This window comes from Oncorhynchus clarkii, chromosome 10 (assembly GCF_045791955.1).
Source record: "Oncorhynchus clarkii lewisi isolate Uvic-CL-2024 chromosome 10, UVic_Ocla_1.0, whole genome shotgun sequence".
NCBI classification, from domain to species: Eukaryota; Metazoa; Chordata; class Actinopteri; order Salmoniformes; family Salmonidae; genus Oncorhynchus; species Oncorhynchus clarkii.
The window spans coordinates 75,725,446-75,750,361 of NC_092156.1; the positions used below are offsets into that span (position 1 = coordinate 75,725,446).

Here is a 24,916-nt window from a genome sequence, read left to right on the forward strand (position 1 = left end):
CTCCGGAAGGTTCCGTCAGTGCATTAACACAGAGCTGCTGATAAGGAACGTTGTTATTCCTGCTTATGGTAATGGACTGTGGAAGCATGACTGTGCTGTCCTAGGCTGCTTATAGTAATGGACTGTGGAAGCATGACTGTGCTGTCCTAGGCTGCTTATAGTAATGGACTGTGGAAGCATGACTGTGCTGTCCTAGGCTGGTTATAGTAGAGAGAAATAAGGTAGGGGTACCAGCAAGAGATTCTATGAGAGCCTTTATCAGGGATGTGATCAGGACAACATGAACAGTTGGGGTTTTGGCTAGGAGATAGCTAGGTCAGTTTCAATTCTATTTCAAGAGGACAAAATGGTCAGAAATGCCTAATTTAAAATCAGGAAGAAACACAACACTCAAATGTACGGAGATCTGCGTTTTGAGCAAGAGGTTCTACCAGAGAACCATTCTGTGGTTCTATTGGTTCCAGGTGCTAAAGGAAAAGATTGGGATGATTCCACTGCACTTCAATGCATCACGTTATTTATTTTTATTTCAATATAAAATTGTATTTTTTATTTTGTATTATGTTAAAAATTGTATTATATTGTATGTTCCACTGACTCTTGTTAGTCCCAAATGGCACCATATTCTCTATATAGTGCACTACTTTGGGCCTATAGGGCCCTGGTCATAAGTAGTCTACTATCTAGGGAACAGAGTGCCATTTTGGGACATTAAACTTTTAAGTTTAAGTTTTTTCCTTCAGGCATGTTGATAACACACATCCTATGGAACTAACTGCCTGCTGTGTAGAAGTTTAGAGATTCTGACTGTTGCCTTTTAACACTTTTGTTTTAATACAAAAATAAAATACTTCTGATGCTTTTGTACGAGTCGGGAGTGTAACTCTGTTTCAATATGGAAAGGAGTGAAGGAGTCAAGGAAGCAGGAAAGGAGACAAGGATAGAATGAAAGGAGACAAGAGAAGGATATAAGGCCTCTTGACAAGTGAGATGCATTCTTAGTGAGAGATTAGTTTATATAGGTTCTCTAGGCGGCAGAGAAGTCTAGTGGTTAGAGCGTTGGACTTGCAACCGAATCAAATCCCCGAGCTGACAAGGTACAAATCTGTTGTTCTGTCCCTGAACAAGGCAGTTAACCCACTGTTCCTGGGCTGTCATTGAAAATAAGAATTTATTCTTAACTGACTTGTCTATTTAAATAAATGAAAGAGTAGACCTTGTTCCAGTGCAACCCAGGCAAGTCAAGAACGCTCTGTTCTGATCCAGAGGGTGATGTTCCCTTTCAAGGCCACACTTCAGACAACTCCTTGGGTGGAGCAGCCGAGTACAACACTAGTCATAGTTAATCATGCAATGACTCAGCACTTCTCATGGACCCCAAACCAAACAGTACAATGACAAGTTAGCCTGAGAGCCAGTCTGTTTGACAGTGTTAAACCAACTCCTTGACAATGACAGAAATGGGTTGGGCAAGACCACAAACAGATCTGGGACCAGGCTAACAACAAGTACGACTTGTATCCTATTAAATATTTAATTTTTCCAAGAGCAATGTACAATTTGCAACTTATTGAAAACAGGGAAATGTGCCTGGTTGTCGTACAAGAACAGAAAACATTTTTACTAGAAAACGCTGGAGAAAACAGAACAAACAAAATCGGCACATCTCTTTCCATACAAGACGGAATCGTTTCTAATTCATTCCGGAACCGGAGTTTGGATATTCCGGAACCGGAGTTTGGATATTCCGGAATGCCCAGAGAACACAAGTCGTTTGTTCTGACGTAGGCTCACAATAAGCAAAACAGTGGTAAAACTAACTACAAATTATGAATATATATATTTATATTTTTAAACACCCAAAACATTTCCATTCACTCAAAAGAGAAAAAACTGCATTGTAATATTTTCTCCTGTTTTAAATTTAGCCGTAAAATGAACAAGAGGGAGAAGTTTCAAATAAATAAGATACATTTTTTTATCAGTGCCGATTTTCAATCCTCAAGTTTTAAATCCATATAATTTAGTTAAAAAAACAAAATAACACATAAAGAACTGACATATTATATTATGAACTTCCTTTTTTTATAAGTTAATGAATGAAAAACAAAACACTTCTCAATCTAAAGTAGATGTCTAACCTTAAACCTGACGTAAGGCGCCTTCTTGTCTGAAAATATCCTTCTGTCTCTGTAGTCGAACTTTAAGACTGGTCCCAGATCTGTATATCTACATCCCAAATGGCACCCTATTCCCTATATAGTGAACTACTTTAGACCAGAGCCCTATTCCCTATATATAGTATAATACTTTAGACCAGGGCCCTATATAGTATACTACTTTAGACCAGGGCCCATTAGGGTAGTTCAATATAAATGGGAACGGGGTGCCATTTGGGATGCCCAGTTTGTATTTTAGAGCCAAATCTTGTCCCAATAATAGTCAGAGGAATTGACTCCAACGACAAGCAGATCTGAGACCAGGAGAAACATGGCACCTTCAGTCACACAGCAGCAATACAGTAGCATGGCTATAGAGGTCTTCTCTCTCTCTGACCAGCCTATTCCCCATGTAGTACACTACTTTTTAACACCTTATCCCCCCCATGTAGTGCACTACTTTTTAACTCCTTACCCCCCCCCCCCATGTAGTGCACTACTTTTTAACTCCTTACCCCCCCCCCCATGTAGTACACTACTTTTTAACTCCTTACCCCCCCCCATGTAGTGCCCCACTTTGACCAAAGCTCTTCTTCAGGGAATAGGGTGTCATTTGAGACACAAGCCAGAGAGAGCTGTCCTTTTAACTTTAGTTTGAATAAAAATGATACTTCTGAAGCTTAACAAAATGTCAACAATAAACCAGAACTAGGAACTATAGTCAGGAAGACTGGAAGCTGAAGAGGGGGGGGGGGGGTTAGAAAGTTGCAGCTGATGAAGAGGATGGGGGGGGAGGAGGAAGGAGATGAGGGGGCATAGTATTCATTTTGGAAGAAAGGAGGGTTGGGGGGGGGGTTCAGGGTAGCCTTGATGGCCTTAGAGAGAGGCGTAACGGCTAGAGAGAACAAAGGAAGATAAGAAGGAACGGGGGGGGGGGTGGTTGTCATTTGACTGATGGAGGAGGAGGGGTAGTATCTTGGTTACTAGGACCACCAGAGGGCATGCAGAGAGGAGGAGAGAGGAGGAGAGAGAGAGGATAGAGGAGGAGAGAGAGAGAGGAGGAGAGAGAGGAGGAGAGAGGAGAGAGAGGAGAGAGAGGAGGAGAGAGAGAGGATAGAGGAGGAGAGAGAGAGAGAGGAGGAGAGAGAGAGAGAGAGAGAGAGGAGGAGAGAGAGAGAGAGGAGGAGAGAGAAGGCTTCATTTGTTGTCGTTGGTCTTCATCAGTCTTTCCGTACCCTCCTCTTCCTCACGGCCTGTTTGTGTCCGTCGCCAACGCTGTGGCCCCCCTCGTCTGCCTCCACCTTCTGCTTGGAAACGAGGGATGAAGAAGAAGGGATGAATGAAAGACAAGGTGTCCCAATGTCTACTTTCTCCTGAAGTGTGCACTTGTTCACTTCTTCTTCCCACAAATCTAGAAGCATTGGATTGGTGGCGGCATGGACTAGTGGGAGTTTCCACCATATTTCTCACACCAGTAATTTCAGTGAAGGGAAGTGAACAAGTGCACACTTTGGGAGGAAGGAGAGATAATCTGGGGGAAGCCAGAGTTTCAGAGGGTCAAATGTGTGAAACGAGTGACGTTTTTGATCTTTCAGAAAACTAAGAGAGTACCTCAGCACTGACATCATCCGATGCTGCCTCATTGGACTTGGTCTCTTCTTCCTCCTCTCCTTCATCCTCCCCCTCCTCCTCATCGTCCTCTTCATCTTCTACGCTGTCCCCTCCAGCTGCCCCACTCTCCTCCTCCGCCTTCTCTTTCTTCTCTTCTGAAAGACAAAAGGAGAATGAGAGGAAATATTAACTAAGGAAAGGAGAAGAAAACATATGGAAGAGAGAACAAGTGAGGGGTGAGTGAGGGTGGGAGAGAGAGAGAGAGAGAGAGAAAGGGAGAGAGAGGGGGGAGGAAGAGAGAGAGAGAGAGAGAGAGAGGGAGAGGGAGGGAGAAAGAGGGGGGGGGAAAGAGAGAGGGGGGAAAGAGGGAGAGAGGGGGGAGAGGGAGAGAGGGGGAAGAGAGAGGGGGGGAAGAGGGAGAGAGAGAGAGGGAAAGAGGGAGAGAGAGAGGGAGAGCGGGGGGAGAGGGAGAGAGGAAGAAGGAGGAAGAGGGGGGAGAGGGAAAGAGGGAGAGAGAGAGAGAGAGAGAGAGAGGGGGAGGGAGGGAGGGAGAGAGGGAGAAAGAGAGGGGGAGAGGGGGGAGGAAGAGGGAGAGAGGGGGGGAAGGGGGGAAGAGGGGGGAGAGGGGGGGAGGAGAGAGAGGGAAAGAGGGAGAGAGAGGGGAAGGAAGGAGAAAGAAGGAGAGAGAGGGGGAGGAAGAGGGAGAGAGAAGGGGGAGGAAGAGAAAGAGAAAGAGGGAGAGAGAGATCTCATGTCTTCTCTCTGACCTGCGGGTTTTGGACTCTCAGTAGCTTTGGCCTCAGCTGCTTGGTCTCCCTTCTCTTCTTCTTCTTCCTCCTCCTCCTCATCTTCATCATCCTCTTCCTCCTCCACATCGGGTTTAGGCGGGTCCACCTTCTTGTACACATAGTCATCATCTGATTTCTGTCAGAAAGAGAGTCAGAGAGAGAGTCAGAGAAAGAGGAGTCAGAGGGAGAGAGAGAGAGAGTCAGACAATGAGCTGGTGGTTAGATAAATACCCTCTTAAGTACAAAGAACAAAATATATAGTTGTTTGGCTGTATAGTGAATATGACAACAAGATTAATTGAATATGAAACAGACAAGAGCAGGAAACACCAGTTTGTGTGAGTAACAAGTCCATAGTGTTGGTGTGTTACCTTGGGCCAGCAGAATAACACAGTCAGTCCTATGGGCAGACCAACAGTCAGTATGTAGACCACCCAGAGCCACGGTCTCTCCTCTGCTGCCATGGTCAACTGGGAAAACACACCCGGCTGGGGAGGGGGGGGGGGATAATCAGCAAATATAACTGTGTGTGTTTATGTGAAGGAACATTCAGTGAGGAAATATATAAAAAGTTCATGTCTGTGTTCTGCATGTTTGTAAACTCAGCAAAAAAACAAACGTCCTCTCACTGTCAACTGTGTTTACTTTCAGCTCTCATCCTCCGATCCAACAGGTGCCAGACGTGCCCTAGCCCCCACCCTCCGATCCAACAGGTCCCAGACGTGCCCTAGCCCCCACCCTCCGATCCAACAGGTCCCAGACGTGCCTTAGCCCCCACCCTCCGATCCAACAGGTCCCAGACGTGCCCTAGCCCTCACCCTCCGATCCAACAGGTCCCAGATGTGCCCTAGCCCTCACCCTCCGATCCAACAGGTCCCAGACGTGCCCTAGCCCTCACCCTCCGATCCAACAGGTCCCAGACGTGCCCTAGCCCTCACCCTCCGATCCAACAGGTCCCAGACGTGCCCTAGCCCCCACCCTCCGATCCAACAGGTCCCAGACGTGCCCTAGCCCTCACCCTCCGATCCAACAGGTCCCAGACGTGCCCTAGCCCTCACCCTCCGATCCAACAGGTCCCAGACGTGCCCTAGCCCTCACCCTCCGATCCAACAGGTCCCAGACGTGTCCTAGCCCCCACCCTCCGATCCAACAGGTCCCAGACGTGCCCTAGCCCCCACCCTCAAATCCAACAGGTCCCAGACGTGCCCTAGCCCCCACCCTCAGATCCAACAGGTCCCAGACGTGCCCTAGCCCTCACCCTCCAATCCAACAGGTCCCAGACGTGCCCTAGCCCCCACCCTCAAATCCAACAGGTCCCAGACATGCCCTAGCCCTCACCCTCCGATCCAACAGGTCCCAGACGTGCCCTAGCCCTCACCCTCCGATCCAACAGGTCCCAGACGTGCCCTAGCCCTCACCCTCCGATCCAACAGGTCCCAGACGTGCCCTAGCCCTCACCCTCCGATCCAACAGGTCCCAGACGTGCCCTAGCCCTCACCCTCCGATCCAACAGGTCCCAGACGTGCCCTAGCCCTCACCCTCCGATCCAACAGGTCCCAGACGTGCCCTAGCCCTCACCCTCCGATCCAACAGGTCCCAGACGTGCCCTAGCCCTCACCCTCCGATCCAACAGGTCCCAGACGTGCCCTAGCCCTCACCCTCCGGTCCAACAGGTCCCAGACGTGCCCTAGCCCTCACCCTCTGATCCAACAGGTCCCAGACGTGCCCTAGCCCTCACCCTCCGATCCAACAGGTCCCAGACGTGCCCTAGCCCTCACCCTCCGATCCAACAGGTCCCAGACGTGCCCTAGCCCTCACCCTCCGGTCCAACAGGTCCCAGACGTGCCCTAGCCCTCACCCTCCGATCCAACAGGTCCCAGACGTGCCCTAGCCCTCACCCTCCGATCCAACAGGTCCCAGACGTGCCCTAGCCCTCACCCTCCGATCCAACAGGTCCCAGACGTGCCCTAGCCCTCCGATCCAACAGGTCCCAGACGTGCCCTAGCCCTCACCCTCCGATTCAACAGGTCCCAGACGTGCCCTAGCCCTCACCCCCCGATCCAACAGGTCCCAGACGTGCCCTAGCCCTCACCTTCTGATCCAACAGGTCCCAGACGTGCCCTAGCCCTCACCCTCCGATCCAACAGGTCCCAGACGTGCTCAATGGGACTGAGATCCGGGCTCTTCGTTGGCCATGACAGAACACTGATATTCCTAACTTGCAGGAAATCACGCACAGAACAAGCAGTATGGCTGGTGGCATTGTCATGCTGGAAGGTCATGTCAGGATGAGCCTGCAGGAAGGGTACCACATGAGGGAGGAGGATGTTTTCCCTGTGATGCACAGCGTTGAGATTGCCTGCAATGACAACAAGCTCAGTCCGATGATGCTGTGACACACCGCCCCAGACCATGATGGACTCTCCCCCTCCAATCGATCCCGCTCCAGAGTACAGGCCTCGGTGTAACGCTCATTCCTTCGACAATAAACAAAAATCCGACCATCACCCCTTGTGAGACAAAACCGCGACTCATCAGTGAAGAGCACTTTTGCCAGTCCTGTCTGGTCCAGCGACGGTGGGTTTGTGCCCATAGGCGACGTTGTTGCCAGTGATGTCTGGTGAGGACCTGCGTTACAACAGGCCTACAAGCCCTCAGTCCAGCCTCTCTCAACCTATTGTGGACAGTCTGAGCACTGATGGAGGGATTGTGCATTCCTGGTGTATATCGGGCAGTTGCTGTTGCCATCCTGTACCTGTCCCGTAGGTGTGATGTTTGGATGTACCGATCCTGTGCAGGTGTTGTTACACGTGGTCTGCCACTGCGAGGATGATCAGCTGTCCATCCTGTCTCCCTGTAGAGCTGTCTTAGGCATCTCACAGTAAGGACATTACAATTTATTGCCCTGGCCACATCTCATGCCTCCATGCAGTATGCCTAAGGCACGTTCAGGAAGATGAGCAGGGACCCTCGGAATCTTTCTTTTGGTGTTTTTCAGAGTCAGTTGAAAAGCCTCTTTAGTGTCCTAAGTTTTCATAACTGTGACCTTAATTGCCTACCATCTGTAAGCTGTTAGTGTCTTAACGACCGTTACACAGGTGCATGTTCATTAATTGTTTATGGGTCACTGAACAAGCATGAAAAGCAGTGTTTAAACCCTTTACAATGAAGATCTGTGAAGTTATTTGGATTTTTATGAATTATCTTTGCAAGACAGGGTCCTGAAAAAGGGACATTTCTTTTTTTGCCGAGTCTATCTGTGTGTGTGTGTGTGTGTGTGTGTGTATGTGTGTGTCGGTGTGTGTGTGTGTATGTGTGTGTCGGTGTGTGTGTGTGTGTGTGTGTGTATATGTGTGTGTCGGTGTGTGTGTACCTCTTTGGCACTAGCCAGTAGTTTCTTAAGTACCCAGCTGTCTTCAGCCCAGCGATCAGCCAACTTTTTATACAACATGTGTTTGTATGTGTTATATATATATATATCCATCTGTGTGTGTGTGTGTGTGTGTGTGTGTGTGTGTGTGTGTGTGTGTGTAGGTGTGTTTTATATATATATATATCCATCTGTGTGTGTATGTATAAATGTACGCTGTGTGTGTGTGTAGGTGTGCGTGTGTGTGTCGTACACACCTCGTTGGCACTAGCCACCAGTTTCTTGAGTCCCCAGCTGTCTCCAGCCCAGCGATCGGCCACCTCTTTATATGAAGTGATGATGAAGTTGTCGAAGTAGATCTCTGAGGTCATGGACCAGAGCTCCAGCCCCACGGCTCTGAACGACGTCATCTGGAACGGAGCCAGATCCTCGAAGTAGTCCGGGTTCTGGATCTTACGCGGGCTCCACACACCCTGGGAGGGGAGAGGTCACATGTTACAGGACAAGACACGCATTAGTGTCCCCACACCCTGAGAGGGGAGAGGGGAGGGGCTCCACACACCCTGGGAGGGGAGAGGAGAGGGGAGGGGCTCCACACACCCTGGGAGGGGAGAGGTCACATGTTACAGGACAAGACACGCTTTAGTGTCCCCAGCCTTATAGACCGACAATAAGACAGGGATCGTAGCTCTGAATATCAGCCTTACAGACCGAAAATAAGACAGGGATCTCAGCCTTATAGACTGACAATAAGACAGGGATCTCAGCCTTATAGACTGACAATAAGACAGGGATCTCAGCCTTATAGACCAACAATAAGACAGGGATCTCAGCCTTATAGACCAACAATAAGACAGGGATCTCAGCCTTATAGACCAACAATAAGACAGGGATCTCAGCCTTATAGACCAACAATAAGACAGGGATCTCAGCCTTATAGACCAACAATAAGACAGGGATCTCAGCCTTATAGACCAACAATAAGACAGGGATCTCAGCCTTATAGACTGACAACAAGACAGGGATCTCAGCCTTATAGACCGACAACAAGACAGGGATCTCAGCCTTATAGACCAACAATAAGACAGGGATCTCAGCCTTATAGACCAACAATAAGACAGGGATCTCAGCCTTATAGACCAACAATAAGACAGGGATCTCAGCCTTATAGACCAACAATAAGACAGGGATCTCAGCCTTATAGACCAACAATAGGACAGGGATCTCAGCCTTATAGACTGACAATAAGACAGGGATCTCAGCCTTATAGACTGACAATAAGACAGGGATCTCATCTCTGAATATCAGCCTTATAGACAAACAATAAGACAGGGATCTCAGCCTTATAGACCAACAATAAGACAGGGATCTCAGCCTTATAGACCAACAATAAGACAGGGATCTCAGCCTTATAGACCAACAATAAGACAGGGATCTCAGCCTTATAGACCAACAATAAGACAGGGATCTCAGCCTTATAGACCAACAATAGGACAGGGATCTCAGCCTTATAGACTGACAATAAGACAGGGATCTCAGCCTTATAGACTGACAATAAGACAGGGATCTCATCTCTGAATATCAGCCTTATAGACAAACAATAAGACAGGGATCTCAGCCTTATAGACTGACAATAAGACAGGGATCTCAGGCTTATAGACTGACAATAAGACAGGGATCTCAGCCTTATAGACTGACAACAAGACAGGGATCTCAGCCTTATAGACTGACAACAAGACAGGGATCTCAGCCTTATAGACTGACAATAAGACAGGGATCTCAGGCTTATAGACTGACAATAAGACAGGGATCTCAGCCTTATAGACTGACAATAAGACAGGGATCTCAGCCTTATAGACTGACAATAAGACAGGGATCTCAGGCTTATAGACTGACAATAGGACAGGGATCTCAGCCTTATAGACTGACAATAAGACAGGGATCTCAGCCTTATAGACTGACAATAAGACAGGGATCTCAGGCTTATAGACTGACAATAGGACAGGGATCTCAGGCTTATAGACTGACAATAAGACAGGGATCTCAGGCTTATAGACTGACAATAGGACAGGGATCTCAGCCTTATAGACTGACAATAAGACAGGGATGTCAGCCTTATAGACTGACAATAAGACAGGGATGTCAGCCTTATAGACTGACAATAGGACAGGGATCTCAGGCTTATAGACTGACAATAAGACAGGGATCTCAGCCTTATAGACCGACAATAAGACAGGGATCTCAGCCTTATAGACCGACAATAAGACAGGGATCTCAGCCTTATAGACCAACAATAAGACAGGGATCTCAGCCTTATAGACCGACAATAAGACAGGGATCTCAGCCTTATAGACTGACAATAAGACAGGGATCTCAGCCTTATAGACCGACAATAAGACAGGGATCTCAGCCTTATAGACTGACAATAAGACAGGGATCTCAGCCTTACAGACCAACAATAAGACAGGGATCTCAGCCTTATAGACTGACAATAAGACAGGGATCTCATCTCTGAATATCAGCCTTATAGACAAACAATAAGACAGGGATCTCAGCCTTATAGACCAACAATAAGACAGGGATCTCAGCCTTATAGACTGACAATAAGACAGGGATCTCAGCCTTACAGACCGACAATAAGACAGGGATCTCAGCCTTATAGACCGACAATAAGACAGGGATCTCAGCCTTATAGACCGACAATAAGACAGGGATCTCGGCCTTATAGACCGACAATAAGACAGGGATCTCAGCATTATAGACTGACAATAAGACAGGGATCTCAGCCTTATAGACCGACAATAAGACAGGGATCTCAGCCTTATAGACTGACAATAAGACAGGGATCTCAGCCTTATAGACCGACAATTAGACAGGGATCTCAGCCTTATAGACCGACAATAAGACAGGGATCTCGGCCTTATAGACCGACAATAAGACAGGGATCTCAGCCTTATAGACCGACAATAAGACAGGGATCTCAGCCTTATAGACCGACAATAAGACAGGGATCTCAGCCTTATAGACCAACAATAAGACAGGGATCTCAGCCTTACAGACCGACAATAAGACAGGGATCTCAGCCTTATAGACCGACAATAAGACAGGGATCTCAGCCTTATAGACCGACAATAAGACAGGGATCTCAGCCTTATAGACCAACAATAAGACAGGGATCTCAGCCTTACAGACCGACAATAAGACAGGGATCTCAGCCTTATAGACCAACAATAAGACAGGGATCTCAGCCTTACAGACCGACAATAAGACAGGGATCTCAGCCTTATAGACCAACAATAAGACAGGGATCTCAGCCTTATAGACCAACAATAAGACAGGGATCTCAGCCTTATAGACCAACAATAAGACAGGGATCTCAGCCTTATAGACCGACAATAAGACAGGGATCTCAGCCTTATAGACTGACAATAAGACAGGGATCTCAGCCTTACAGACCGACAATAAGACAGGGATCTCAGCCTTATAGACCGACAATAAGACAGGGATCTCAGCCTTATAGACCAACAATAAGACAGGGATCTCAGCCTTACAGACCGACAATAAGACAGGGATCTCAGCCTTATAGACCAACAATAAGACAGGGATCTCAGCCTTATAGACCAACAATAAGACAGGGATCTCAGCCTTATAGACCAACAATAAGACAGGGATCTCAGCCTTATAGACCAACAATAAGACAGGGATCTCAGCCTTACAGACCGACAATAAGACAGGGATCTCAGCCTTATAGACTGACAATAAGACAGGGATCTCAGCCTTACAGACCGACAATAAGACAGGGATCTCAGCCTTATAGACCAACAATAAGACAGGGATCTCAGCCTTACAGACCGACAATAAGACAGGGATCTCAGCCTTATAGACCAACAATAAGACAGGGATCTCAGCCTTATAGACCAACAATAAGACAGGGATCTCAGCCTTATAGACCAACAATAAGACAGGGATCTCAGCCTTATAGACCAACAATAAGACAGGGATCTCAGCCTTACAGACCGACAATAAGACAGGGATCTCAGCCTTATAGACCAACAATAAGACAGGGATCTCAGCCTTATAGACCAACAATAAGACAGGGATCTCAGCCTTATAGACCAACAATAAGACAGGGATCTCAGCCTTACAGACCAACAATAAGACAGGGATCTCAGCCTTATAGACCAACAATAAGACAGGGATCTCAGCCTTATAGACTGACAATAAGACAGGGATCTCAGCCTTACAGACCGACAATAAGACAGGGATCTCAGCCTTATAGACCGACAATAAGACAGGGATCTCAGCCTTATAGACTGACAATAAGACAGGGATCTCAGCCTTACAGACCGACAATAAGACAGGGATCTCAGCCTTATAGACCGACAATAAGACAGGGATCTCAGCCTTACAGACCGACAATAAGACAGGGATCTCAGCCTTATAGACCAACAATAAGACAGGGATCTCAGCCTTATAGACCGACAATAAGACAGGGATCTCAGCCTTATAGACCGACAATAAGACAGGGATCTCAGCCTTATAGACCGACAATAAGACAGGGATCTCAGCCTTATAGACCGACAATAAGACAGGGATCTCAGCCTTATAGACCGACAATAAGACAGGGATCTCAGCCTTATAGACCGACAATAAGACAGGGATCTCAGCCTTATAGACCGACAATAAGACAGGGATCTCAGCCTTATAGACTGACAATAAGACAGGGATCTCAGCCTTATAGACTGACAATAAGACAGGGATCTCAGCCTTATAGACCGACAATAAGACAGGGATCTCAGCCTTATAGACCGACAATAAGACAGGGATCTCAGCCTTATAGACCGACAATAAGACAGGGATCTCAGCCTTATAGACTGACAATAAGACAGGGATCTCAGCCTTATAGACCGACAATAAGACAGGGATCTCAGCCTTATAGACCGACAATAAGACAGGGATCTCAGCCTTACAGACTGACAATAAGACAGGGATCTCAGCCTTATAGACTGACAATAACCTAATGAAACATGTGTCTTCAGGAAGGGATTATGTTACCTGGTAGTGGGGGTTGTCCACCAGAGGAGCCTTCCACTTGCCCTTGTACTGAGGGTTGTTGATGGTAGGGGGCTTCCACTGCCCACATCCAGGGGCTGTCTCACACACTGGGTTAGGAACCTGAGGGGCCTCCCACTCTCCATCCATCTCCTCATCCCTACAGAGAGATAAAGGAGAGCGAGAGATAAAAGAGAGAGACAGAGAGAGATGAGAGAGGGATGGTGAGAGGAGAGAGAGAAAGATGGTGAGAGGAGCGAGAGAAAGATGGTGAGGAGAGAAAGGAGAGAGATAGAGAGAGAGACAGAGATATGGTGAGAGGAGAGATAAAGGAGAGAGATAGAGAGAGAGACAGAGATATGGTGAGAGGAGAGATAAAGGAGAGAGATAGAGAGAGAGACAGAGAGATGATGAGAGGAGAGATAAAGGAGAGCGATAGAGAGAGAGAGAGAGATGATGAGAGGAGAGATAAAGGAGAGAGATAGAGAGAGAGACAGAGAGATGATGAGAGGAGAGATAAAGGAGAGAGATAGAGAGAGAGACAGAGAGATGATGAGAGGAGAGATAAAGGAGAGAGATGGTGAGAGAAGAGAAATAAAAGAGAATGAGAGATGGATGTAAAGTAATGAGAGAGAGACAGAAAAAGTGGAGTTACTCAACACATCTCTCTTCCCAAAACAAGTGTTTTTATTGATGTGTGTGTTCAGTGTGTTTACCAGTCGTCTGGTTTGTCGGCGGCGGGGTCGGCCACAAACTCCGGCTCGTCGTCCAGCCATCCCTCTGGCTTCACAGCATCAGGGTCCTGGATCGTAGCCGGAGCCTCCTCATCCCTGGAACACAAGATGACAAATGGTTTGGCATTAAAATCCAAGCACGTTGCTCAACATTACCCCTAGAGGCGCAATATGTAGAAATCACAAACACACCATCACATGGCTGCAAAAAAAAAATAAATCACAATAGTTTTGCATCTTTTTCAGTTTGTGACAAAACAAATGTAGAGAATCATTGTACCATCTAAACCTCTGTGACAGCTGGTGGATAAAAAATAACAAGTTTTAAAAAACTCAACTTAACGGGAAGCATAGAAATGGCACATTTAGAACATATCTACCCTTCATCAGACTTGCTTCCAATGATAGATATACACTCAGTGGACAGTTTATTAGGTACACCCATCTAATACTGGGTCGGGACCCCCTGTTGCCTCCAGAACAGCCTGAATTCTTTGGGGCGTTGAAAACACTGCTCAATTGTTATCAGGGGGACCGACCGAACGTGTGCCAGGAAAACCAGCCACACCACGTGACTCGTTGTCTTGAATGGGGTGGTGTACCTAATAAACTGACCACGGAGTGTAAACTCACATTTCTATGTGATACAGCTTTAATAGACGCGTTATATCTACAGTCCTTAAGGAAGTTCTGTTTTAGAATACAAATCCTTCAGAACTAGACGCTCTTCCTCAGTCATGCCTGCCAACACCTGGTTTTCTTTTAGTCACGACCCCCCCCCCCCCAAAAAAAAAGAATTCCCAAAAAGTGGTGTTGAAGTTGAACCCACCAGTTGTCAGGTTTGACAGCCTCTGGGTCTGGTATCTTGGCCCTCTCGTCCCAGTCTTCAGGTTTAGAGTCAGTGGGATCGTCTATCTCCTTGGTGGGGTTAACAGGAGGAACCACATCATGAAGCAGAGAGCCACGACTGACACTGCTCTGGTCTACCAGGATCTCATAGCTGTTGTCTGGGTTCAGGACTGGATGGGGGAGAGAGAGGAGGGAGGGGAGAGAGAGAGGGAGAGGGAGAGAGAGAGGGAGAGAGGGGGAGGGAGGAAGAGGGGAGGGATGGGGGAAGAGGGAAGGGAGACAAACAGAGTTCAGAAAAGAGAGTAACTTGTCCTGGACATTGTTTCTTATCTCAATGTGTCTGTTACAAATTCCCTTCCGGTGAGTGTTATCAGCACAACCCTGAGTCTCCATCAGGTAGTAACATCTCTGTCTCTACAATACTGTCAGTCTCCCTCAGGTAGTAACATCTCTGTCTCTACAATACTGTCAGTCTCCATCAGGTAGTAACATCTCTGTCTCTACAATACAGTCAGTCTCCCTCAGGTAGTAACATATCTGTCTCTACAATACTGTCAGTCTCCATCAGGTAGTAACATCTCTGTCTCTACAATACTGTCAGTAACATCTCTGTCTCTACAATACTGTCAGTCTCCATCAGGTAGTAACATCTCTGTCTCTACAATACTGTCAGTCTCCATCAGGTAGTAACATCTCTGTCTCTACAATACTGTCAGTCTCCATCAGGTAGTAACATCTCTGTCTCTACAACACTGTCAGTCTCCATCAGGTAGTAACATCTCTGTCTCTACAATACTGTCAGTAACATCTCTGTCTCTACAATATTGTCAGTCTCCATCAGGTAGTAACATCTCTGTCTCTACAATACTGTCAGTCTCCATCAGGTAGTAACATCTCTGTCTCTACAATACTGTCAGTCTCCATCAGGTAGTAACATCTCTGTCTCTACAATACTGTCAGTCTCCATCAGGTAGTAACATCTATGTCTCTACAATACTGTCAGTCTCCATCAGGTAGTAACATCTCTGTCTCTACAATACTGTCAGTCTCCATCAGGCAGTAACATCTCTGTCTCTACAATACTGTCAGTCTCCATCAGGTAGTAACATCTCTGTCTCTACAATACAGTCAGTCTTCCTCAGGCAGTAACAGGTAGTAACATCTGTCAGTAACATCTCTGTCTCTACAATACTGTCAGTAACATCTGTCTCTATAATACTGTCAGTCTCCATCAGGTAGTAACATCTCTGTCTCTACAATACAGTCAGTCTCCATCAGGTAGTAACATCTCTGTCTCTACAATACTGTCAGTCTCCATCAGGTAGTAACATCTTTGTCTCTACAATACTGTCAGTAACATCTCTGTCTCTACAATACTGTCAGTCTCCATCAGGTAGTAACATCTCTGTCTCTACAACACTGTCAGTAACATCTCTGTCTCTACAATACTGTCAGTCTCCATCAGGTAGTAACATCTCTGTCTCTACAACACTGTCAGTAACATCTGTCTCTACAATACTGTCAGTCTCCATCAGGTAGTAACATCTCTGTCTCTACAATACTGTCAGTAACATCTCTGTCTCTACAATACTGTCAGTCTCCATCAGGTAGTAACATCTCTGTCTCTACAACACTGTCAGTCTCCATCAGGTAGTAACATCTCTGTCTCTACAACACTGTCAGTAACATCTGTCTCTACAATACTGTCAGTCTCCATCAGGTAGTAACATCTGTCTCTACAATACTGTCAGTCTCCATCAGGTAGTAACATCTCTGTCTCTACAACACTGTCAGTCTCCATCAGGTAGTAACATCTCTGTCTCTACAATACTGTCAGTAACATCTCTGTCTCTACAATACTGTTAGTCTCCATCAGGTAGTAACATCTCTGTCTCTACAATACTGTCAGTCTCCATCAGGTAGTAACATCTCTGTCTCTACAATATTGTCAGTCTCCATCAGGTAGTAACATCTCTGTCTCTACAACACTGTCAGTCTCCATCAGGTAGTAACATCTCTGTCTCTACAATACTGTCAGTAACATCTCTGTCTCTACAATACTGTCAGTCTCCATCAGGTAGTAACATCTCTGTCTCTACAATACTGTCAGTAGCATCTCTGTCTCTACAATACTGTCAGTAACATCTCTGTCTCTACAATACTGTCAGTCTCCATCAGGTAGTAACATCTCTGTCTCTACAATACTGTCAGTCTCCCTCAGGTAGTAGCATCTCTGTCTCTACAACACTGTCAGTAACATCTCTGTCTCTACAATACTGTCAGTCTCCATCAGGTAGTAACATCTCTGTCTCTACAATACTGTCAGTCTCCATCAGGTAGTAACATCTCTGTCTCTACAATACTGTCAGTAACATCTCTGTCTCTACAATACTGTCAGTCTCCATCAGGTAGTAACATCTCTGTCTCTACAATACTGTCAGTCTCCATCAGGTAGTTACATCTATGTCTCTACAATACTGTCAGTCTCCATCAGGTAGTAACATCTCTGTCTCTACAATACTGTCAGTCTCCATCAGGTAGTAACATCTCTGTCTCTACAATACTGTCAGTAACATCTCTGTCTCTACAATACTGTCAGTCTCCATCAGGTAGTAACATCTCTGTCTCTACAATACTGTCAGTCTCCCTCAGGTAGTAGCATCTCTGTCTCTACAACACTGTCAGTAACATCTCTGTCTCTACAATACTGTCAGTCTCCATCAGGTAGTAACATCTCTGTCTCTACAATACTGTCAGTCTCCATCAGGTAGTAACATCTCTGTCTCTACAATACTGTCAGTAACATCTCTGTCTCTACAATACTGTCAGTCTCCCTCAGGCAGTAACATCTATGTCTCTACAATACTGTCAGTAACATCTCTGTCTCTATAATACTGTCAGTCTCCATCAGGTAGTAACATCTCTGTCTCTACAATACTGTCAGTCTCCATCAGGTAGTAACATCTATGTCTCTACAATACTGTCAGTCTCCATCAGGTAGTAACATCTATGTCTCTACAATACTGTCAGTCTCCATCAGGTAGTAACATCTCTGTCTCTACAATACTGTCAGTCTCCATCAGGTAGTAACATCTCTGTCTCTACAATACTGTCAGTCTCCATCAGGTAGTAACATCTCTGTCTCTACAATACAGTCAGTCTTCCTCAGGCAGTAACAGGTAGTAACATCTGTCAGTAACATCTCTGTCTCTACAATACTGTCAGTCTCCCTCAGGCAGTAACAGGTAGTAACATCTGTGTCTCTGGCCATCAACAACTGGACTCGTTTCTGAATATGGGACGGTGAGAGAGAGACTTGTGGTACGTTTCTGAATGTTGGATGGTGAGAGAGAGAGTTGTGGGACGTGTGCACGTGGGTCTTCCTCGTCAGTTACTACCATTGTCCTCTGAGTTCACTGTGTGGTGTGATTCAGCATTAAGGCCAGAGGGGGTGTGGTATATGGCCAATATACCACGGTGGAGTGCCTGGACACCGCCCTTAGCCGTGGTATATTGGCCATATACCACACACCCCAGAGGTGCCTTATTGCTATTATAAACTGGTTACCAGCGTAATTAGAGCAGTACAAATAAAATGTTTTGTCATACCCGTTGTATACGTTCTGATATACCACGGCTGTCAGCCAATCAGCATTCAGGGCTCCAACCACCCAGTTTGTAATGTATCCAGTCCCCAGCCATGTATTTCTGCTCTGTGACTTGGTGTATGTACTCATGACCTCTGTTTCTGTCCCTTACAGAGCCACCCCCATCCCCCATGTTCATCTCCAGTGTGTATCAATTAAAATTGTGTGTGTTAACTGTTGGGTTGCAGGGTTCCCCTCTGACCGGGGGCGGAGTCAATGGGTCACAAACCAGTAAACACGTAGAGCCGGGTTGCTCGCTGTCACGGTCTTTCCACCATTCCTCGCATCCCATCTCCCCTCCCACCCCCTCCTTCTCCTCTCTCCCCTCCCACCCCCTCCTTCTCTTCTCTCCCCTCCTCCTTCTCTCTCCCCTCCCCTTCCACCCCCCCCTCTCTCTCTCCCTCCCCTACCCCCACCCTCCCCCCTCCTCCTACCCTCCCCCCCCCACCCTCTCCCCCCCACCTCCTACCCAGTGTGTAGAGATGAGTCTTCTTGTCGGTGTAGAACTTCTTCAGGTCGACGTCGGGCCTCTTGGCGTGTTTCTCCTCCAGGTCTTTGTTCAGGGGGCTCCTGTGGCGGAAGATGAAGTGCAGCTTGTAGTCCTCTCCACACTTATCAGGCCCGAACATGATGGTGTAGGAGGTACGGTCATTAAACTGATCCTAGAACAGCACCACAGTAAGGTACAGGGTTACACACTTATCAGGCCCGAACATGATGGTGTAGGAGGTACGGTCATTAAACTGATCATAGAACAGCACAACAGTAAGGTACAGGGTTACACACTTATCAGGCCCGAACATGATGGTGTAGGAGGTACGGTCATTAAACTGATCCTAGAACAGCACAACAGTAAGGTACAGGGTTACTGTCAGCGATACAGAGACGAAGTCATGGTGAAACCAGGGGACTTTTCTGACATTGAAATCCTTGGGTGGGTCGACCAGCCAAGTACAGCATTACGGAGGCATATAAATAGAGACTTAACTTTAGAAGTGGAAGCCAGGTCAAAGGTCAAGCACCAACAGATCTGGGACTAACCAACATCACAGATCAGATTATAGTAACAACACCAACAGATCTGGGATCTGGGACTAGACTAACCAACATCACAGATCAGATTATAGTAACAACACCAACAGATCTGGGACTAGACTAACCAAAATCATAGATCAGATTATAGTAACAACACCAACAGATCTGGGACTAGACTAACCAACATCACAGATCAGATTATAGTAACAACACCAACAGATCTGGGATCAGGGACTAGACTAACCAACATCACAGATCAGATTATAGTAACAACACCAACAGATCTGGGACTAACCAACATCACAGATCAGATTATAGTAACAACACCAACAGATCTGGGATCAGGGACTAGACTAACCAACATCACAGATCAGATTATAGTAACAACACCAACAGATCTGGGATCTGGGACTAGACTAACCAACATCATAGATCAGATTATAGTAACAACACCAACAGATCTGGGATCAGGGACTAGACTAACCAACATCACAGATCAGATTATAGTAACAACACCAACAGATCTGGGATCTGGGACTAGACTAACCAACATCATAGATCAGATTATAGTAACAACACCAACAAATCTGGGACTAGACTAACCAACAACATAGATCAGATTATAGTAACAACACCAACAGATCTGGGATCTGGGACTAGACTAACCAACATCATAGATCAGATTATAGTAACAACACCAACAGATCTGGGACTAACCAACATCACAGATCAGATTATAGTAACAACACCAACAGATCTGGGATCTGGGACTAGACTAACCAACATCATAGATCAGATTATAGTAACAACACCAACAGATCTGGGATCTGGGACTAGACTAACCAACATCATAGATCAGATTATAGTAACAACACCAACAAATCTGGGACTAGACTAACCAACAACATAGATCAGATTATAGTAACAACACCAACAGATCTGGGATCTGGGACTAGACTAACCAACATCATAGATCAGATTATAGTAACAACACCAACAGATCTGGGACTAACCAACATCACAGATCAGATTATAGTAACAACACCAACAGATCTGGGATCTGGGACTAGACTAACCAACATCACAGATCAGATTATAGTAACAACACCAACAGATCTGGGACTAGACTAACCAACATCATAGATCAGATTATATTAACAACACCAACAGATCTGGGACTAACCAACATCACAGATCAGATTATAGTAACAACACCAACAGATCTGGGATCTGGGACTAGACTAACCAACATCACAGATCAGATTATAGTAACAACACCAACAGATCTGGGACTAACCAACATCACAGATCAGATTATAGTAACAACACCAACAGATCTGGGACTAGACTAACCAACATCACAGATCAGATTATAGTAACAACACCAACAGATCTGGGACTAACCAACATCACAGATCAGATTATAGTAACAACACCAACAGATCTGGGATCTGGGACTAGACTAACCAACATCATAGATCAGATTATATTAACAACACCAACAGATCTGGGACTAACCAACATCACAGATCAGATTATATTAACAACACCAACAGATCTGGGATCTGGGACTAGACTAACCAACATCACAGATCAGATTATATTAACAACACCAACAGATCTGGGACTAACCAACATCACAGATCAGATTATATTAACAACACCAACAGATCTGGGACTAACCAACATCACAGATCAGATTATATTAACAACACCAACAGATCTGGGACTAACCAACATCACAGATCAGATTATAGTAACAACACCAACAGATCTGGGACTAACCAACATCACAGATCAGATTATAGTAACAACAGCAACGTACCAGATCCAGGTCATCTTCGTCTGACAGCAGTTTGATGTAGGCTCCACCACAGTCAATACCATCCTGGAAGTTCACCTCATACCTAAAGGTAAACACACACAGGTTCCTCTAAACGCTCAGCGGTTAATATGAATTAGCCTCAAGTTTACTCAAAAGGCTCATTTTTACACAAAACAAAAAAAGGGTAAGAGGTCAAACGTGAGAGGTTAAAGGTCAAACTCACTGTACGACTAGGGCATCGTCCCGGAAGAGGAAGGGTCTGTCCAACAGGGAGGCGATGGCGTGATGTTTGGCCCGAGACTTCAGAACCAGACCCATGTCTCCTGGTACTTTATTCTCCTTCAGCTGCTCCACAGACCACTTACCTGGAGAGGAGAGAGGGGCCAGGAGGGGAGAGAGGGGTCAGGAGGGGAGAGAGGGGTCAGGAGGGGAGAGAGGGGTCAGGAGAGGAGAGAGGGGTCAGGAGAGGAGAGAGGGGTCAGGAGAGGAGAGAGGGGTCAGGAGAGGAGAGAGGGGTCAGGAGAGGAGAGGGGGGTCAGGAGAGGAGAGGGGGGTCAGGAGAGGAGAGAGGGGTCAGGAGAGGAGAGAGGGGTCAGGAGGGGAGAGAGGGGTCAGGAGAGGAGAGAGGGGTCAGGAGAGGAGAGAGGGGTCAGGAGAGGAGAGAGGGGTCAGGAGAGGAGAGGGGGGTCAGGAGAGGAGAGGGGGGTCAAATGTTAGAAGAAACAGGGTCGTCTCACACTGACACACTGGCAAAAAGACGTGCGTGTCCATAAAACACACACACACACACACAAGTGGAGAGTGTAGAGTGGGGGGGCAAGAATTGTCTGTTTCTTACCATCATATTTTGCAATTTCATCGTCTGCGTCTTCCTTCATCGTCTTTGACACCTGCCACCTGTCCAGTGAGCCGTCATCAAAGGTCTCTGAGAAGTACACTTCTCCAATGGGAACAGGAGTCTTGTAGGTCACCTGTGTGTTTCAGCCAATGGGGGCGGAGGGATTACTTTGTGTGTGAAATGGAACACAAACTGAGGGATATATAATGTAGGGCTCCAGATTCTTCACCCTTTTTCCCCAGAAGTGTACACTTGCACACTACTCGTGATGGATTTAAATAAGATGTCTGGGGGGATTTTCCATCATCATTATAAAACCAGAACCGTGGAGAATCGGGACTCGGCCTAGTACACATTTAATGACATGATTTCCTGAAGGCCCCCGGCTAAAATTGGGGTTATGACAGTGAGGTTGTAGTTAGGTTTTAGCTAGCTAAGGGAACACAGAAAGAATAGGCAAATGATGAGGGTTTCAAACTCAAACGGGTAGAGAGACACATGGAGGGCGTAAAAAAACACACGCCAGGCATGCATCCAAAATGGCACCCTATTTCCAAGAGATTGCACGACTTCTGACCAGGCCCCACACACGTGGCACACTACATAGGGAGAAGGGTGCCATCTCAAATGTCCCTACCTAGTTCATCCTACTTCCTATTGGGTGACCTTTGACTGACCTGGAAGGAGACGTTGGCATCGGTTCCCTTCTCCTCTTCCGCCTCCCCTTCCATCTCCGCCTCTCCCTCTATCTCTGCTGAGTCTTCCCTATCTTCTACCATATCTTCTACCATGTCTTCCACCATTTCATCCTCCATCTCTAGGTCTAGGTCACCCTGAGCTTCAGCCTGGGACTCAGAGAGAGCCAGGAGGGAGAGGAGCAGCACACACGTCCAGCCCCACCACAGCTTCATCTGGAGAGAGACGTGGAGATGGACGGTAAGGGAGGAGAGAGTGGGAAAGGGAATGAAGAGGGTGGAAAGGAGATGGGAGAGGTGAGGGGTTGGGACGGACAATGTGAGAGGAGGGGGGAATGGAGTGGGTGGAGGGGGGAATGGAGTGGGTGGGGGGGGTTGAGAGAGGGAGAAGGAGGGAATGACGTGACAGTGGGGAGGCGTGTGAAGTAAGGGTGGAAATGGAGGATTTGAGGAAGAGAAGAGAGAGAGAAAAGCAAAGAAAGAGGTCAGGAATAAGGTTAATACACTTCTGATTTTCAAAAGCACTTTTCCAGAAACTATCTTTCCATCTACAAATATTTTCTAAAAACAAATGTAGGTTTTGTCACCGTAATGCAATTTGGCCGTATGCAAGGAAATGGATGGCTTTCACCAGAGAAAGATTATACATGGCTCTGCTTTTTTCCAATTAAAATATATTTCTGAATTGTAAAAAAAACAGACACCCTAAATCAGGTTTCAAATATGACTCATGAATCCATGCAAAAAATGGTTCTCTGCATTGCAATGACTTGCAAAATATTAATTCGTCGTCGACCAGGACACTTTTAAGATTATACCTCGACAAGCATTTCATCATATTGAATCAATACGATTGCCAGCTACAATTGAGTAAAGGTTGAATATGGCTTGATACAGTGTTTTCAAAATCACTGTCCTTCGGGGTTGGAGTAAACATAACGTCGAGCTGATTTGACGGAGCGTTTGGGGGAGGTGGATGTGGGTCGCCAACAAAAGCAAGGAGCCACTGTCCCTCAGGCCAAACTACAGTTCCCTAGGGGATGCCCATATGCCCCGAGAGAGAGAGCACCAAAATTAACCTACAGCTGCCGACCAGAAGTGTCCACAAAACTCCACATAGCCAGGATTGTTAGCTTGGACTACTGTAGCTACTACTACTACTACTAGAACAATCTGTCAGGCTACGCGCATTATCAAGACATCACATCAGCAAGCTGTCGTTCATCATATTTCTATCACGTCTTTTTTTTATAGGAAGCAAGTTATTTCAGATATATATATATATATATATATATAAGTTATGTGGAATGTCGGCTATATTTGGCATTAGCTAACGTTACTGCACAAGCAAAGCTAAATAACGAACTAGGTAACGTCAGTTAACCAACGTTTTTCGCGACAGTTCACCGGACGTCCCTCGTTATCTCCTGCAACCCCGGTCCGTGTGTGGCGCGAATTAGCGGGCTAGCAGAGCGTTATCAATAGCTAGCTATGTGGTTATCTAAATGCAGCGACATTTCAGACATATTCATAAAGCCTAACGTGTCAAAATGTAAACATATTCACATTTTGAGAAAACGTGCCTGTCTGAGAAAAATGCACCAAGTTAGAAAGCTAAGTTTAGCCAGCTAATGGCTATGCTAAACTAACAACATGTTGTGTTGCAGTTGTCAGGGAAGAATGAATGAGTGTAGCTAACTAGATAAATATTAAACAAACAAACCTTGTGCAGTTGGAGGGAGAAAAAAAAAATATTCCAAGTTTTGTGATGTTTTCTACGCCAATATCCTCAAACAACTTTATTTTCACTGCGTTCGACCCACTTGGAGTAAAACCGCGGGTACCGAGGCCTGGAGGAGCGGGATGGACGGATCACCGTGGAGACCCTCGAACGGCGATGACGGGAAGAGACTTCTGCTCACTGCGCATGCCTGAACCAGAGAACCAGAGAACGCCATTGGGGTGCCCATTTCAAAATAAAAGTGCTCTGCCTTGTAATTTTTTTTTTTTTTTTTTTTATTTTACCTTTATTTAACCAGGCAAGTCAGTTAAGAACAAATTCTTATTTTCAATGACGGCCTGGGAACAGTGGGTTAACTGCCTGTTCAGGAGCAGAACGACAGATTTGTACCTTGTCAGCTCGGGGGTTTGAACTCGCAACCTTCCGGTTACTAGTCCAACGCTCTAACCACTAGGCTACGCTGCCGCCCCTAATAACAAGGCCCCTCCCCTTTCGATCTATCTTTCTATGTTCCTTCCCCTCCCTCAATGCATAACAGTTTAGATATTTGTCATTTAAATGTTATGAAATTA

At 46.3% G+C, this 24,916-nt stretch overlaps 1 protein-coding gene across 4 annotated transcripts; it reads right to left on the reverse strand.

The window, feature by feature from the left end:
• Positions 1 to 1,662: 1,662 nt before the first annotated feature.
• LOC139419143 (calnexin-like) lies at positions 1,663 to 24,521 on the reverse strand. Of its 4 annotated transcripts, none has more exons than XM_071169105.1 (14): positions 24,327 to 24,521; positions 22,586 to 22,819; positions 21,909 to 22,041; positions 21,294 to 21,435; positions 21,071 to 21,152; positions 18,680 to 18,872; positions 14,544 to 14,733; positions 13,697 to 13,810; positions 12,984 to 13,140; positions 8,186 to 8,401; positions 4,930 to 5,046; positions 4,538 to 4,694; positions 3,771 to 3,925; positions 1,663 to 3,466 (listed from the first exon to the last, which is right to left on the reverse strand). In XM_071169105.1, the coding sequence occupies exons 2-14, from the start codon at positions 22,817 to 22,819 to the stop codon at positions 3,380 to 3,382; spliced, it is 1,977 nt and encodes a 658-aa protein (XP_071025206.1). In that variant the 5' UTR covers positions 24,327 to 24,521; the 3' UTR covers positions 1,663 to 3,379. The 4 variants fall into 4 exon arrangements, with proteins under 4 accessions (XP_071025206.1, XP_071025209.1, XP_071025208.1 ...); XM_071169108.1 differs by having other exon boundaries at positions 3,296 to 3,463; positions 3,783 to 3,925; XM_071169107.1 differs by having other exon boundaries at positions 3,296 to 3,463.
• Between the last annotated feature and the right edge of the window lie 395 nt (positions 24,522 to 24,916).

Bases quoted from the DNA above. Each gene is read 5' to 3' on its own strand.
- LOC139419143 (XM_071169105.1), bottom strand. From the start codon at position 22,819: ATGAAGCTGTGGTGGGGCTGGACGTGTGTGCTGCTCCTCTCCCTCCTG. The intron at 13,141-13,696 runs GTAAACACACTG...ATCTCTCTGTAG, and splicing joins GCCGACAAACCAGACGACTG to GGATGAGGAGATGGATGGAG. The intron at 5,047-8,185 runs GTGTGTACGACA...CCCCCTCCCCAG, and splicing joins TGGTGGCTAGTGCCAACGAG to CCGGGTGTGTTTTCCCAGTT.